The 18,246-nt window shown below is 35.3% G+C and overlaps 1 protein-coding gene across 2 annotated transcripts in view; it reads right to left on the bottom strand.

The window, feature by feature from the left end:
• The window catches only part of MAD1L1 (mitotic arrest deficient 1 like 1), an 872,812-nt gene that overhangs the window by 849,432 nt on the left and 5,134 nt on the right, over nucleotides 1–18,246 (bottom strand). For both annotated transcript variants that reach the window (XM_052000199.1, XM_052000207.1), the window contains exons 2-5: nucleotides 16,116–16,255; nucleotides 8,045–8,185; nucleotides 5,920–6,099; nucleotides 4,898–5,022 (exon numbers count right to left, since the gene is read on the bottom strand). In XM_052000199.1, the coding sequence (XP_051856159.1) occupies nucleotides 4,898–5,022; nucleotides 5,920–6,099; nucleotides 8,045–8,185; nucleotides 16,116–16,241 (572 nt within the window). In that variant the 5' untranslated portion in view covers nucleotides 16,242–16,255. The remainder of the gene's footprint in view (nucleotides 1–4,897; nucleotides 5,023–5,919; nucleotides 6,100–8,044; nucleotides 8,186–16,115; nucleotides 16,256–18,246) is intronic.

Here is an 18,246-nt window from a genome sequence, read left to right as displayed (position 1 = left end):
CGTGTGCAGAACCGAACAGTTTTCTTGCTGCACAGGGAGACTTGAATTCAGAAGGTATAAATAATCTGGGAAGAAAAACAAAAATGCAAGCAGTTTATATTCGTCTCCCAGTGTTCTTTCTTTGGGTGTAGCTGCTTCTGCCCATCTTTGATCAATTGAAACTGAATTAGCTCTCTTTATCGAAGAGATCCACTTCCATCAGTCAACCTCTTTCTTGTTGATTATTAAGGAATTACAGAGGCAATTCATTTCTATATACTTAAACAGGAGAACTAAAATCTTTCAGATTTTAGGCACCAACAGACAAAGCACAATTGCCTCTAAATGATTTAGCAGGCTTGCAAGAATCAGTCAACAATGAGCACCTCAAGCCAATGGAATTCTAGAGCCCAGGGAAGTTCTGCATTAGTTCCCACTAACCCTTAATAAACTGATGTTTGTAAAGGCTGTTTAGACAAGATTCCCTCTGGCTCTTATTAAACCAACATGGCAACATCAATATTATATGATGATCAATTCTGATAAGGAGAGGACTGTGGGAAATTAATGTGGATCATAACATAACATTCTCACTCTTTTTGTTGTTGTTGACTTGCATTGTTTTCTTACTCATTTACTTTCTTTTTTTTTTTTTTGATCTGATTTTTCTTGTGCAGCAAGAGAATTGTATAAATATGTTTAACATATATTGGATTGCTTGCCATCTAGGGGAAGGGGTGGGGAGAGGGAGAAAATCTGAAACACAAGGCAATGCAAGGGCCAATGCTGTCAAATTATCCATCCATATGTTTTGAAAATAAAAGGCTTAAAAAAAAAAAAAGAAAGAAATGACTTTATCTAGAGCTTAATTTGTTTGTCAAATGCCAGCAATTTTAAACAATAACATAAACTAAGGCCAGTCTAATGATAAAGCCTTGGGACTAGAAAGAAATGAAATACACAAGGACCATAAAAAGTAAAAATGACTAGGTAGAAAGGATTTAAAAGGATATAAACACTACAAATAGATACTGATACCTTATGTCTCCACATTCAGCAGGAGAAAGGGAACTACACCATATCTCAGATACTCTCATTCCCCATTGGCAAAATTTTTTTATATATCTTAATTCTCCAGAATTAGCAAATCCTGAGAAAAGCATCCTTACCTTCTTCTTTGAAGAAAACATACTAGCCAAGATAAAACATATGCATTCCTACCATACCACTGAATGAGGCAATCCAAATGCTTCTGTAATTTATCCTCTGTTGTAATCTACATTCTAGTGGCAAAAGAGAATTGTTATGTTCAGTGGAGTATAATAAGTATAGACTACATCTGGGAATCAATAAAGTACAGTGCCATTATTAAAGAAGAAAGCGATTGATGGTTTTCAATTCCAATTGTGTTGATATTTATTTTTTCCCTTTATTTTCAAGCACCATCAATGGATATAAAGTAATTAAGAAAGGAAATAATATGATATCTACAACCTGTTATTGACCATTACTAACAATAAAATAAGAACAGCCACAAATCAAAATATTTATTTCTAACTATCAAATAAAGACTGGTTCTTCTGGATACAAACTACAGGAGCTAAAAGGGAAAGGTTCTAAAATGGGATGCTTTGTTGTCACACACACACACACACACACACACACACACACACACAAACTTCCAAAGTAGGCAAGGCAGAGTTAGATTAATTACTTTCTCTCTTTCATATATGGAATCTTTTATTGGATTTAAAGTAAAATAAAGGGGCAGCTAGGTGGTGCAGTGGATAGAGCACCAGCCCTGAAGTCAGGAGGAGTTGAGTTCAAATCTTGTCTCAGACACTTAACACTTCCTAGCTGTGTGACCCTGGGCAAGTCACTTAACCCTAATTGTCTCAGCAAAAAATAAATAAATAAATAAATGAAGTAAAGTAAAGTAAAATAATAACTGTCTAGAGCTATACTTAAGAACTGGAAGAGGCCCACCAATGGGCCTATAACTACAAAAATGAAGAATTGGGTAATTACAGATGCAAAAGTTACCAAAAATTTGAAAAGTATTATACTCTTAATTTATACAACTCTGAAATACAGAAATCTTCCATACATCAAAAGAATTGTTTTGTTTTTTTTCGAAGACAATTGACTTGCTCAAGGTCACACAGCTAGTAAGTGTTAAGTGTCTGAGGATGAATTTGAACTCAAGTCCTCCAGATTTCAGGGCCAATCCACTACTCCCTTTAGTTACCCCTTTTATACATATCCAATAGCCAAAAACAAGGACTTAACCAGCTACCCATAGGTATTTCACTAAATGACAAAAATATTCTAGTAAGTTTAAAAGATTTTCTTAACAAAATATTAACGATTAAATCATATTATTATTATTAATACAACATGGCTCTGACCACAATAGGCTCTGTGCCTATTGCAAAATTTCAAAGTAAGGCAGGATGATGAATGAATCAAGGATTCCTCTACTATCTGGTAAAATCTATAGATCTCATCTCAGAATGATGTTCTTAAGTACATAAAATAAAATACATAGGATTATAAAGGAAACCACTTAGACTGAAATACAATTATCAAAAAATGATAAACTCTTTAATGAGTTCATGGACCCCAGGCTAAGAATTCTTGTTCTACAGGTTAGTGATCTTTACAAATAATGTTCACTGTAAATTTAGCAAAGCCTAGTTGGATGATGCATTGCAAACCAAATCATAATTTTGTTTTCTTTGCAAGCTCTTAAACATATAAAATAATGTACTGTTGTATTCCCTCCCCCCAAAAAAAGAAATCTATTACTGTAACAAAGAGACAAAAACTTTTATCTATGATATTTATCAATCAATCTAAAGTAACAAGAAATTCTCTTTGGCTTGAGATTGCCAATAAAAATACATGAGTCTGAAGTTATGACACTATACTAATATTCAAATAATATAATAATTTGCAATCCCAGTAACATATATATATATTCCTTCCAGCAATGAAGCCCTACTTTTTCTCCCTGTCCATTCTGTACAACTTTTATACCTATCCTCTCATAAGCTTGTCAAGGAGGATTCATACGATGTGCTCAGGGCCTTCCTTATTCTCTTCACATCTCAAGGATCAGTGAAGCACATAGGTTATCCATCGTTCTCTTCATCTGTCAAGTCCCTCTTTATTGATCAAACACTTCTTTAATGACATTTTTTATTCTAGTTATGGTGAGTAAAGACAAATAAAGTACAACAAAATGTTTTTCCATAAAATTTGTAACATAGTACCACAGATTTTTTAATGAAGTAAATAAATAGGAATGCATCTTCTTTAAATGAGGTAGTTCTTAAATTTTGCAGACTAATAAAAAAGCTTTTCAATTCCTTTCAGGTTCTACCATCCACAAGAAAATGTTAATGAGTAAATTACAGCCATCTCTTAAAGGTCACTCACTCTGATACTCTGGTCCTCTAACATGATGTTAAAGCAATGCATTCACAAATGCAAAAATCTGCAAAAACCACAATGGCTTCTGAATTCTGGAATGGATGGAATTATAAAGGATTACAAACATACCTAAGATCATGGCATGTTAAAATTCTGTTTAGCATTGGTAACTATGCAGAATCAGCAGCAAATCTACCTATGCCAGGTAATCCAAAAGTATACCCTTTATTGATGCTGTCCAATTTTTTTAAAAACAGTAATGTAAAAGGGGCTCCAACAAACTGAATTTTAAATTAAATTTAATTATCAACAGCATAAAATCAGATGTCAAATCAATTTTCCACTTAATAAAATAATGCAAAGCACCTGAATTTTAAAGGTTGTTTAATCAAAATCATTGATAAAAAGAGAAGTTACAATCACTATTTGGTGATTGTACCTATGTAAACTAATTTGGTTGTACTTCTACTGCTGTTTATATAAACTGAAATAAACTACTCTTTAAGAAGGAAGTTGTTTTGGGGGTGGCAGGATACATATTTTCTTTTGAAACATGACTTCTACTGAAATGTAGCAGTAAGGAGGGAGGAAGGGAGAGAATCTGGAACTTAAAGTTTTAAAAACAAATGTAAAAATTCGATTTACAAGTAGCTGAGAAAAAAATATTAAAGAAAAACAAAAGCGGAGAAGGAAAGAATATACATTGCTTGAGAGTAGAGACTTTTGTTTTTTTACCTTTACATTCTCAACACTTAGTATTAAGCCTGACACATAGTAAGTATTTAATAAACGCTTCTTGAATGACTTACTGGCATTATATAATTCTATTGACTTCTCATACTTGTAAAATCTTAATAATGAAAAAAAGAGGAACAGCTAGATGGCATAGTGGATAGAGCACCAGCCTTGAAGTCAAGAGGACCTGAGTTCAAATCCAGTCTCAGACACATAATATTTACTACCTGAAAGACCCTGGGCAAATCACTTAACCTCAATTGCCTCACCAAAAAAATAACAACAATAATAATAATTTTTTACAATTTAAATATACCATAAAATTAAATTGGATCTTAGCCTATGGAACTAGTTAATAATCAAGACAAAAGGATTAAGTTTAAGATAGTTATCATTAACACAATAAATAAAAATAATTTAGGTTTAAGCTTTTTCTATGAATGTACTATAAGATTTTCATAACCTAATTCTAGTAAATCATGTGGGCTTTACTCATTCATAACAGATAGGGAAGGAACCAAGTGTACATGTATGAGTTATAATAAAAAACAATTCTATTTCTATATAATGGTAGGATCCAAAATTTTACAGAATTTTATCACACAATTAGAAAAAAGAAAAGCCTTTCGTTAACCAATAGAAAGCAAAATCCATGAAAGAAATTCCCCTTCAAAGCATCTACAAAGAGGCAACAAGTTATTTGTTTGTTTGTTTTTTCCTAAAAGGGTTCTTATTATGCTATACTCACTTGTGCTGTACATCTAACTGCTCAATCAGCTCCTGTTTCTGGGATTCCAAGTTCTTCACTTGCATTTCCTGGTTCATTATATTCCACTGCAACTCAGAAATTTTTCCCTTTAATTCACTGATGGTCTGGATCCAAAAGAAAAGAAGGAAAAAAAAAAAAGAAACAAAATGCCAAGACCATCACATTAACTAATTATTAAGGCAGAATGTGCTGTTATGAAACACTGATAAACAAAGATAAAGTCACTTATCAAAAAAGCCAGGCAGATAGGGAAACCCCCCCAAAAAGGAGGCCACAAAGAAAACCCATCACTTTCAATCTATCACTTGAGTTTTCATATTTCTTTCTCACTGGCAAGATCAAAAACATTCTCCTCAATAAGAATATGCAGTGGAAGAATGAACTGGCTCCCATTGTGAGGAGTTCTGTTTTAGAGGAGCGCCTACTTACATTACAAGCAAGAATCATCTAGAAAGTAACAATACAGAAGCAGAGTTGGTATGCATTAATTCACAGCAAGTCAACAAAAAAAACATCCCATCCCAGCTCCAATCTTGCTCTTCTTACATCAGCATTCATTCTGAAAAATGAATGCTAAGTATATTCTCCTTTCCATGCCAAGACTAAAATAACCTTTAGGCAGCATCCAAATGGCCATCAAGAAAAGAGCCAGAAGGAATACAGATGGTTTGCCATCATCTTTTCCCTTCCTTGATTTTTTTTTCCCTTCATTTCCCTTCAGAACCAACAAATCTTGTAAAATGGCAAAGTCTTTGATGAGCCACTTAAATATCAACATGGTATCTATTCTAATTTCAGGATCCTTGGTGCTCTGAAGTTATCACATGCTAAAAAGGAAATAGAAGCCTCCACTCCCTCACTCCTGTGTTAAAAAGTGAATTTACCTCTCCTGGAAGAGAGTTTGAACTTTCTGTCAAATGAATTATATGATCCCTAAATTTTCTTCCAATTTTAACTCCCATGATCTGGAAATATGATCGACAGTGTTTTCAAAGACTCACCTGATTAGCTTCAGCTAACTTGTTCTCTTTCTCCTGGAGCTTCTTGTTTACTGTGTCCAGATCCTGTTTACATGACCTATTGATTTCATTCTGTTCCTTCAATTTATTCTCAGCTTCCACCTCTCTCTCCTGGAGCTGTTTGATACGGGTCAAGAGTTCCTGGTTACGGTCAGCCTCCCTCTATAAATGAGGAAAAATAACTTCCATTCAATTCTATAGAAAAGAATCCAGGGGAGAAATAGTTTCTAAGTCTATGTTACAGTCAATTCAGAATGCCCCATACAACAAAGAGGAAAACAAGTCACTACAGTAGCACTTTTTGTGATGGCAAAGAGTGGAAATATAGAAGCTACCCATCAGGGAATAGTCAAATAAACTATGGTGCATAAATGTAATGGAATACTGTTATGCTGAAAGAAATGACAGGTTTGATGAATAGAGAGAAACATGGAAAGATCTATATGAACTGATGCAAAGAAGTAAGAACTAAGAAAACAATACATGTAATCACCACAATAATGTAAAAATCAAAAGTGAATAATGAAAAACCACAAAGAACAAGCATGGTTTCAAAGAAAAAAGAGAAAACATTTCCACTCTACCCTTTCACAGAGGTAGGATGTCCATATGACATTTTATTACACATATTTCCAATCTTTTTTAATGAATTTATTAGTTTTGCTGATTTTTCCTTTTCCCTTACTTTTATTTTCTTTAAAAAAAAAAAATATTTGTTATATAGGAAGATTCTGTAGGAAAGAGAAAAGAAATTTTGGTAATATAAAAAAATTTGTCAATAAAAATTTATCTATAGAAAAATCTGGCATTCTTTTAGAAGAGGAAACAGAATATAAGATTAGATGATTTCAAAAATATCACATAACTAGTAAGTTAAGAGAAAAAAGACAAAAACCTCACTTTAATTTCCAGTCCATTTCCTTTTCTATTCCTCCCCATGGGAAAAAGACTGCAAGGAAAATTTATCAAACTCTTCAATCCATTTTCCATACTCTAAAAAGGAGTACTCCCAGCAGCCACTCTACTAGGAAACTGAACTGCTAAAGCTGAACCAAAGTGCCAGAAAAATCCACTAACACACAAACTTTGAAGAGAATAAGGCATAGCCAGGGGAATGATACAAAGGCATAATACTTCCTGGTCTAGGTTTCACAGTTTATGCCAATTCAAGCTAACTGAAAGCTAGGGCCTTGATAATAAATCATTACCAGGGAGTCACATCATCTGGGTTCTTAAAAAAAAAAAAAATCAAATTAATATCACACTGCTATTATTTCCACTGTTTTCATAGTGACTAAGCAAGAAAAAGTGTGACTATTCACTTATAAAGAGGACAGCAAAAACTTCCTCAAAGAAAAAAGTGATTGGGAGGCAGAAGAGCCCAAGACTTTGTAATCCAATTCTCAGCTTTCAACCCTGGCTGCATTTCTGCTAAAATTGATTAGCACTTATTGAAAAACTCATAGCAAATTGCTTTGCTAATCAAAGCAAATCAAGTCAGGGATTTACATAGTAAAAGAGGATTATGGCCCATCACCTCAAAGGCGCTAAGGAATCACAGCCCAGTCGGTTCTTCTGAAGGGCTCTGACACCAATCAGGCAGAATGCAAGACCCTAGTCTGTGCCATTTGTTCATGGATGGAACGAGGGGATTCTTCTACAGGCATCCACCTTTTCTATTACACATGCTATGTCTGCCAATACTCCTGTTATTTTCCCAGAGGATAGAAGAATGCCAGAAGGTCAAATCCTAGACACAGCTGCCTACTTAAGCAAGATAGCTCAGTAAACCCATAAGGACATTCAAGTCGAAAACTTTCAAAGTCATCATTTAGGCTTCATTTCCTCTCATGTGGGTGCTGGAGTTGTCACCATTCCAACTCATCACTGTCAAGGATCCGAAGCATTTCCAATTACCTAAGCCATTTAAATAATTGGCCCTGAGGAAGAATGCCTAAGTGTTCCAGACCCAAAGCTCCTCTGGCTGCATGCTGTCATGTCACTATGGGATTTTTCAGCTGACTGGGCACTTATTTATTTGGCAGGTATCATACAAGATCCCAATTCTCTCAAGAGGCTTGTCTAGAAATAGTTAGCTCATACCCACCTCATAATTCCTGGCATTGGTTGTTGCTGCCTTCTCAAGTTCAACTCGAGCCCTTTTGTGGCTCAACTCCATCTGTATCTTCTCCCGTTCTACCTGGATCAGGTGAGATTTCGAACGGATCTGCTCAGCTCTTTCCTCCAACTGTGGACATCACAGAAATACAGAATGGCACAAAGTGAATGTTGGAAGGGATCTCAGAGGCCATCTAGTCCAATCCATAGATGAAAGGAAACCTTACTATACCAAACCTGTCCGACAAAAGACATACAAGGAGCAGGGAACTCCTTTGGGCCTCCTACTCCACTTTTGGATAGCTCTAAGTGTTACAAAGTTTTTTTGACACCAAGCCTAAATTTGACTCGAACTCTTCCATCTTTCACAATTGTTTCTGCCCTCTAGAGGATGTTTAGAAAGGTTCAACATCCATTCCTATGTTTCTTGAAAAGAGTCCTCAACCTCCAAAGCTTTATCAACTGCAGGTCAAAGATCCCTACTTCCCTCAATCAATCCTCATATCACATGGACTCACAGTCCTTCCCCATCTTGATTAGGCCCCTCAAAACACTTTTCAGTTTATCAATATCTATCTTAAACTGTAATGCTAACAATCACACACAGTACTCCAGATGACATATAACCTGGGCAAAGTACAATGAGACTATCACCTCACTTATTCCTAGGAGCCAGCCTCCCTTAATGAAGACTAAGATGACATTAGCTTTATGGACAACAGAAAAGGCTGATGTTGAATCAAAATGAGCTTCCAGCCCCTTAAAACTTAGATGTGCTATTTAATCTTATTACATTACTAGCTGCCTAAGGGACAGAAGAAGAGAGGAGAGAAAGAAAAAGTTGGAACATAAGGTTTTTAGAGGTGAATGATGAAAAATATCCTCACATGTATTTTAAAAAATAAAAAGCTATTATTAAAAAAAGTTACTAAAGAAAAAAATTTACATGTGCAAAAATGTTTATAGCAGCTCTTTTCATGGTGGCAAAAAATTGGAAATAGAATCAATTGGGGAATGGCTGAACAAGTTTTGTTATGTGAATGCAATGAGATATTATTCTACTGTGCAATAAGAAAGTGATGGGAAAGCACATTTCAGAAAACCTGGAAAGACTTGTATTGAACTGCTGCAAAGCAATATCAGCAGAACCAGGAAAACACTATACAAAGTAACAGCAACACGGTGTGGCAATCAACTATGAATAACTTAGTTTTTTTCAGCAACACAATGATCCAAGACAACTACAAAAGACGCACAATGGAAAATGCTAGACACATCCTGTTGGAATCCTTACTAACTGCTAAGTAATTAGAGTTGATCTAATCTTACAAGAAGTTGTTTTGGCCAGAACCTGAAACAAGGTACTAAGTAGAACTAATCAAGACAAGGCTTGTGTTCCCACCTTTACTCATTGGAGTCCATAAGTATGCTAGCTTCACAAAGTACACTTTCTAACTTCAAGAGAGTCCACACCTTAAAGCTCTTTGGGCCAGAGAGAACTATGGGAGAAAACCCATAATCCCATTCTCTCAGAAGGTTCACATATAAGGCGAGACAGCCATTCCAGAATACACTTTTTTCCTCTTGGCTGGCTGATCGCGCTGGACTCGAGAGGAACGACTCTGGTGCAGAGAACACTTTTGACGGACTTCAGTGGAGCTACGCCAGAAGCCCTCTCTCCGCGGCAAGTTGGTGGCTGGGCTCCCCAGAAGGAGATAAGAGAGATCTTCCATCTCTGTCTTGGTTGGAGGCAGAAGAAAGCAGAGGCAGAGGCTGAAGGACAGAACCTTTGGATTTGGAGACATCCGAAGGGCTCCAAGCCTCTAAACCGGCTGTGCCTTTGAGAAGAACTAACTCCAACATTTGAACTCTAACAACATCCAGATAAAGAATGGATGGAAAATGCAGAATGAAGTATAGTCTTTTTCAATTCCTTAATTTTGGGGTTTTTTTTCCTCTTGGTCTGTTTCTTTTTTCACAACAGTAACTTATGTGGAAATGTTTTAAATGATTGCATATATATAACCCATACCTGTAATGGACTGAGGCTTGAGTTGATGCACTGAGGTCCCAAGCACATAAGGCTAAATAGTAATTGGATCATACTCTATTAATATATATGCTTGGAGAAAGAATGGCCCCTGCCCACTCTTTGTGCAAATCCTGATGTGTTGTATAGGAAATGATGTTTTTGGTGGGTGGAGACAAGGGAGTGAAAAGGGAAGTGGAAGGAGAGACTGCTGGCTAGCGTCTTGACACAGCTGCTCGCATTGCCATTGCGCCAGTCTTTCATCTCCAATCCCCCTCTGCTAGTTGGCTTCCTGTCACAGCTGCCCATATTGCTATTGCAATCCTTCTTGCCCCATATTGCTATCGCAATCCTTTTTCACCTCTTCACTTCAATAAAGACTGAAGATTTTTCCCTTAACCTGAATTCCTGACTCTGGCTGATTTTAAATACGCGGGCATCACACATACCAAATTTCTCACTATCTTAGAAAGAGGGAAAATGAGGAGGAATTGGAAGCAAAATTTCAAACTCAAAATCTTATAAAAATGAATGTTTAAAATTGTGTTTACATATAATTGGGAGGAAAATACTATTAAAACAAAGCAAAAACAAAGTAAAACAATGAAAACTAAAGAAAAAGAAGTTGTAGCTAAATAAAAGAACAGCTCTCAGTTTTCTCCTTGGAGAGGTGATATATTCCCAGAGCTATTTTCCTTATAATAGTACTTTAAGTTTAAGGCAAAGTGCCATATATATATATTTCATTCTATCTTCACAGGAATTCGGGGGGGTGGGGGTGGGGGGAGAGGGAGGGTAAGTTACTATTATTATTTCCATCTTAGAGGAGAATAAACTGAGACTGACAGAAGTGACTTGTCCGAAGTCACACAAGTAGTAAGTATCCCAGGCAGGATTTGAATTTAAGTCTTCCTGAACAGAAACACTTCACCAGACCCATCATTTAATCCAGCAGTGCTTCCTATAACCAAAAGTAAAAAGACTACAATGAAGCTCACTATACAGACCTTGAAAGTAGAAGATACCCATGGCGGAAGGAGAATAACCCACTTCATTTATGAAAAAGGCATTGTTCATCCCCTAATATCGCCTCTCTTCTCATTAGGGTTAAATCAAAGCAGATTAAGGTGGTAGAGTTCAGCCATTTCTGTTCTACACAAGAGAAAGGAATAAAACCTTTCAGAAAAGACAGCATGGAGTAGTGGATAAAGCACTTTTACTTAGTGCTGAAGGGTCTGGTTTTGAATCCTAGCACTGCCAATTACACCTGTGTGACTTTAGAAAGACACTTCATCTTTCTGAATTTATTTCTTTACATGTAAATACTGGGCTGGATCAAATACCTTTAAGGATACCCCCCAATTCTACAGATGTACACTATGCTATCTTTCAGAGAATGACAGAGAAAATTTTTCAAAAAGTTGTAGAACTAGACAAAATAATAGGCATATTTAACCTGGCAAAAAGAAGAATTAGTGGCCATATAATAAATGTTTTCAACTATTTCAAAGGGATTCAATCTGCAGGGGTTTTTAGATTTTGCCAGAAAAAGATGACTAGGAAGATGAGGGGATTTAAAATCATTTCATGTCAGATAGTGGAAGAGATGAAAGACTAAAAGTGGTCAGACTAGAGAAAAGGTAGAAGGCAAGAAAGAAAAGGAGATATGTGTGATAGCTACCATCAATATCTAAAGTGCTGTCATGCAGAAGAGGAAATGTGATTTATTTTATGTCACTCTGAAAGGTGGAACTAGGACCAAAGGGTAAGAGCTACAGGGATGCCAAGCTTTTTAATAACAGGGCTAGATGACAACAAAGCATCCTGACTTCTAAGTCGGTGACCTCATCATCATTGAAGGACTCAAGTAGCTGTTGGTCAGAAATCTAAGAAAGGTAATTAATGCAACTGAAGGAAATTTATCCTGCATAATATGTTCTAGAGACTGTGAGACCATTATACTAGTGAAAGGAAAAGGTCCATGTTAGAAAATGATACCTGCTTAAGCAAGATGGAGGCCAGACAACAAAAAATCCTAAAGAACAGGCTTCTGTAGGTGTAGCGTTTTCTCTACAATATAATGTTCGACAATTCTCAGACGAAGAAATTGAAACTATTTGTAGACATATAAAAATATGCTCCAAATCATTATTAATCAGAGAAATGCAATTAAGACAACTCTGAGATACCACTACACACCTGTCAGATTAGCTAGAGTGACAGGGAAAGATATTGTGGAATGTTGGAGGGGATGTGGGAAAACAGGGACACTGATACATTGTTGGTGGAATTGTGAACACATCCAGCCATTCTGGAGAGCAATTTGGAACTATGCTCAAAAAGTTATCACACTGTGCATACCCTTTGATCCAGCAGTGTTTGTACTGGGCTTATACCCCAAAGAGATACTAAAGAAGGGAAAGGGACCTGTATGTGCCAAAATGTTTGTGGCAGCCCTGTTTGTAGTGGCTAGAAGCTGGAAAATGAATGGATGCCCATCAATTGGAGAATGGTTGAGTAAATTGTGGTATATGAATGTTATGGAATATTATTGTTCTGTAAGGAATGACCAGCAGGATGAATACAGAGAGGCCTGGAGAGACTTACATGAATTGATGCTAAGTGAAAAATGAGCAGAACCAGGAGATCATTATATACCCCACAATGATACTGTTTGAGGATGTAGTCTGATGGAAGTAGATCTCTTCAATAAAGAGAGCTAATACAGTTTCAATTGATCAAAGATGGACAGAAGCAGCTACACCCAAAGAAAGAGCACTGGGAAATGAATATAAACTGCTTGCATTTTTGTTTTTCTTCCCGGGCTATTTATACCTTCTGAATTCAATTCTCCCTGTGCAACAAGAAAATTGTTCGGTTCTGCACACATATATTGTATCTAGGATATACTGTAACCTATTCAATATGTAAAGGACTGCTTGCCATCTGGGGGAGGGGGTGGAGGGAGGGAAGGGAAAAATTGGAACAGAAGTGAATGCAAGGGATAATGCTGTAAAAAATTACCCTGGCATGGGTTCTGTCAACAAAAAGGTTATTAAAAATAAATAAATAAATAAAATAAAATAAAATAAAATGTTCTCTGTTGAGGTTTTCTTAGGGTCTTTGGAGGCAACCTTCGTTTCAATTCAGTAATCACAAGTGTAGCCAGGTATTAAAATCCAAATCCTTTATTATCTCTTTCAAAGTTTTGTCTCCTTCACTTGGGGCTCGGCTAGTTTTCTGGGGGCCTTCTGGTGTCTTGGAGTGAGATGGGATGAATCTGTCTGAGTCCAAGAGCTTGGGTTGGTGCTCCAGCCTTCTGTCCACTTGTCTGTGAATCTCTAAATCTCCCTGGCTGAGACTTCTAGCTTATATGCTCCATATTGAGTACAAACCAATCATTATATCACTAGGAAACCATTATTTGTTGTAGAATTAAATCAATGCTAAACTAGATTTAACCATTGTCTTCTCAATTCCATTTAGTACCTTGTTTCAAGTTCTGGCCCATAACATCCCCTTGTAGGATTAAATCAATCATACTGAACCATGCTAAATTAGGTAACTATTGTCTCTTATCAATTCCACTGACTTAGTACCTTGTAAGAATCCTTCCGTTTCAAGTTCAGAGTTCTGGCCCATAACAATAGGTACTAGGATTTCTAGACAGAAGTTCCTGTGACATGATGAAAGAATGCTGGTGTTTTGTTTTGCTTTATTTTCAATCTGAAAGTGGCGTACAGGACAGCATAAGACACTCCATCTCCCAATTCCGGGTATTTCTTCTCACTGTCATCCATGTCTGAAATGTTGCCCCTTTTCCTCTTCACCTCCCAGCTTCCATGGCTTCTTTTAAGTCCCAGATAAAATCTCAGCTTCCAGACAAGGCCCTTCCCAGGACCCCTTAATTCTAGTGTCTTCCTTCTGTTGATTATTTCTTAATTAGATGGCTTATAACTTTTTTGTACAGTTATTTGGATTATGTCTCTCCAAGTAGACTGTGAGGTCCTTGAAAGTAGGGACTTCCTTGTGTCTTTCTTTGTGTCTCTGCACTTAGTACAGTGCCAGACACTTAGAAGGCTGTTACAGTAAGGAATAAGCTTTTTATAAATAGGGAAATGGTTCATGAACAAACAAGATAAAGACAAGCACATAAGATAACAGACACAATTCTGATTATATAAAATTTAAAAGATTTCACATTAACAAAATCAATGAGGCTAAAATTAAAATGCAAGTAGCTAACTGGAGGGGAAAAAAATCTTTGCATCAAATTCCTAATTCCCAGGTTTCTCTTTCAAAGGTATAGAAGGAACTAATTTGAAATGTATAAGAAAAATAATCATTGCTCAAATGATAAATGACCAATAAATAGAAATAAGCAAGTTTTAAGGAAAGAAATCAAAACTATAAATAGCCATAGGAAAAAATTGCCCAAATCACTAAGTAACTCTGGAGTTCTATTTCATGCCAATCAGATTGGCAAAGCTGACAAAAAAAGGAAAATTTCAGGAAAACAGGCTATCAATGAAGTGTGTTGCAGAGCTATGAATTGATCAAGTCACTCTGAAAGCAATACTCTTTGACCTAGTAATGCCATTACCTGGCCTATATTCCAAAGAAATCAAGGAAAAAGCAAAAAGACCCATAACTACAGAACTATTTATAGTAACTCTTTTTATGGTGTCAAAGAACTGAAAACTAAGGAGGTTCCATGAAATGGGTAATGGCTGACCAAATTATAGTATGTAACTGTAATAAAATACTATTGTTCTTGCAAACTGAATGGATGCCCATCAGTTTGGGAATGGCTGAATAAGTTATGATATATGAATGTAATGAAATATTATTGTCCTATAAGAAATTATCAGAAATACAGATAATTTCAGAAAGGCCTGGAGAGACTTAAATGAATTCATGCTAGGTGAAGAGAGTAGAATAAGTAGAACACTGTACAAGTACATGTTGTACTTATTGCAACAACAAGATCATGTGATGATCAATTGTGATAGAGTTGGCTCTTTTCAATAATGAGATAATTCAGGCCAATTCCAATAGACTTGTGATAGAGAAAAACATCTATATCCAGAGAGAAAATTATGGGAACTGAATGTGGATCACAACATAGTATTTACACTTTATTGTTGCTGTTTGCTTGCTTTTTTTTTTTCTTTCTCTTTTTTTCCCCTTTTGATCTGATTTTTTTTGTATAGCATGGTAAATTAGAAATATATTAGAATCGCTCATATATAACCTATATTGGATTACTTGCCATGTAGGGAGGGGAGAGATGGAAAGGGAAGGAGGAAAATTTGGAACAGAAGATTTTTCAAGAGTAAATGTTGACAACTACCTATGCACATATTTTGAAAATTAAAAATCTATTAGTATTTTAAAATATACTATTATTCTAAGAAATAATGCAAGGGATGGTTTCAGAAAACTGCAGTCAGAACAATTTATATGTTAACAACAACACTGTAAGATAAACTACTCTAAAAGATTTTGAGCAAGCAATGACCTATTATGATTCCAGAGGATTGGTGATAAAGTATGCTATCCATTCTCCTATCAGAGATGATAAACCCTAAGGTGCAAATTTTTAAAGGCATTTTTTTAGACAAAGCCAAGGCAAGGTATTATATTTTCCTTGCCTATTCCTATTTGTTGCTGGATTTTTTGTTTTGTTTTGTTTTCAACTTTTAGAAAGGAAAGAGGAGGGAGAAAAAAGCATATTTTTTTAATTGAAGAAAAGTAAAACTAAAATACATGAAGCAATAAGGACTAGACTATGTATTAGCATTGCTTTCTTCCCTTTCTGAATACAGCCTCCATACCTTCCAATTAGTATTGCCACAGAGTTAAAACAAGGTCTCTGTAAGGTTGACACAAGAGGTTTCTTCCAACTCTCTTGACTTTATGGACTTCAAGACACAAGAGCCTTGGCTCTTACTGGCCTTTGGAAAGGCTGACTCTGAAGCAGTGTTAAATTCTTCAACTACATTGAACCACAATTCCCACATGTACTCACTTGCATGCTCTGCTGGTACTGTACATTCAGGTTAGATCCTTCCTCCACATCTGGTTTTGAAAGAAAGTTTTCCAAAGTCTTCAGGCAAGAAAGGACAGCAGTACTTTCCTCCTCAAGATTTTCCATGGTCACCGTCTCGCCTATAAAAAGATAAAAGGAAAATAAAGAACATCCTTTATAAATATCATAAGATCTATAAGAAATGGAATAAATATTCATTGCCTTTGGGGGGGGCCTCAAAATATTCCAATATTCCTTACATAAATTACTCCAGTATTCTTCACAATATACCTGTGATCCAGACACTTTAATAAGAAGGAAACTGATTAAAGAAAGAAGCCCAATGATAGAAAGCAATGGAATTCCACATCACGTCATGGTTGTATGCATGTCTCTTGGGAGCACATGAAAGAGTGATTTAGTTTAGAGCACAATTAAATTACCCTAATTACCCTAATGTGATTTCATGCTTTCTGTCTGACAATTTATGCAAATCCTTTATTTTCTCCTTTTTAAATTGCTGTTTCTCAACAGTTATTAACAGGTTAACCTGGATTAAATGAGAAACATTAATAAATAAAATTAGTAAATGATAATGAAATTATTAATCTCCCTTTTCACCACCTCTATTCAAATTTTGTTTTTGAAAAAAGTTACTGGCTGTGTTTGAATATACTATTTCTCAGCTTCCCTCTCAATGATACATATCTACATACATACATACATACATATATATATACACACATACATATATATGTGCTATAATATAAAAAAGCTATGTAATTAACTACAAATTTTTCAACTCTTCTTTTCTCAGAAACTATACCAACTACTTGCCTGTTTATTCAAAAAGAGAATTATACCTTCTTCTCTGTTACCTAAAATTTTACAAATAAAATTTACGTAACTCTAAGGATTAAGAGCTGTAAGAAACATAGCTCTATTCCTTCATTGAAGATGTGAAGGACTAAGGATATAAAACAGGGCAGCTATGTCAATATTTAGAACAGTTTTGCTAAACTTTTTTTTTCCTTTTTAAAATTTTTGTTTTAAAGGAAGAACTTCTGAGTAAAGGAAGTAAAAAGGGATCTATTCAAAATTAAATATGACAGATCTATGGAGAAAAGAAGAATTTATGCCCAACAAGATAGAGAACATAATGTTATAAAATGCAAAATGGATAATTTTGATTATATTAAATTTTAAGCTTTAGCATAAACAAAACTAACGCAACCAAAATTAGAAAGAAAGCAAAAAGCTGGGAAACAATTAAAGGCCTTGGTCTTTTCCAAGTCTCAGTCTAAGGTAATGCCCATTCAATGATTAAAGTAAGTATTGTTACTTAAGTAAGAATTGAAATAAAAAATGGCCTAGTTTGTCATAGCAAAAATAATCAGTTTGGGAGAGGAAGACCCTCAGAGTTTCTGGCCAAGAACAGAAAATAATTTGTTACTTACACTTACTCTGAGTTATCAAAACCCAAACAATAAGCAGGAAAGGCTTGGACTGGGATCTATTATTGGTAATTCAATGAAAGTTTTAGTGGTTTGGGTTTAAAGGTATAGACAGATAATTTTTTTAACCTAATTTTTTAATCCAAAGTATCTTCCAAAATGTAAGTGAACAAAAATTATGTACCTTTGAACTGAGCACCCACATGTAATTATATAAAATCCCCATTGCAGAAAAAAGGACAATGCACTGCGAAATTTTAAAATGGACTCCCATATTTGTAGTCTGTTGATATCTTTTAAAATATAGCCAATTTCATTTTTTTTTAATGTTGTTTGGTGCTCACTATGTCTAGTTCCTCCTAATTGTTTTCTCAATCAATTACTACTTATTATTTGTTGTCTACTACATGCCACACATTGTGCTAAGTATAAATATAATGTTCATTCAGAGATGAGTTTCAGGACATGTGAAAATGAAGATATTAATTTGACAAGACCATAGAGTGAAGGAGAAGAACAAATTCTTGAAAGTAATAACTATTTTTACATTCGTCTTTGTATCCTCAATGCCTAGCACACTGCTTGGCACATGAATTATTAAATGTTTGCTAACAGGCTGACAGCATTTTTACAAATGTTTACCAAAAATACTATAAAACAAAATATGCTCTAAAATT

Source organism: Antechinus flavipes, chromosome 1, assembly GCF_016432865.1.
Source record: "Antechinus flavipes isolate AdamAnt ecotype Samford, QLD, Australia chromosome 1, AdamAnt_v2, whole genome shotgun sequence".
In the NCBI taxonomy this organism is placed as follows: domain Eukaryota; kingdom Metazoa; phylum Chordata; class Mammalia; order Dasyuromorphia; family Dasyuridae; genus Antechinus; species Antechinus flavipes.
This window is presented reverse-complemented; position numbering and strand designations above follow the sequence as displayed.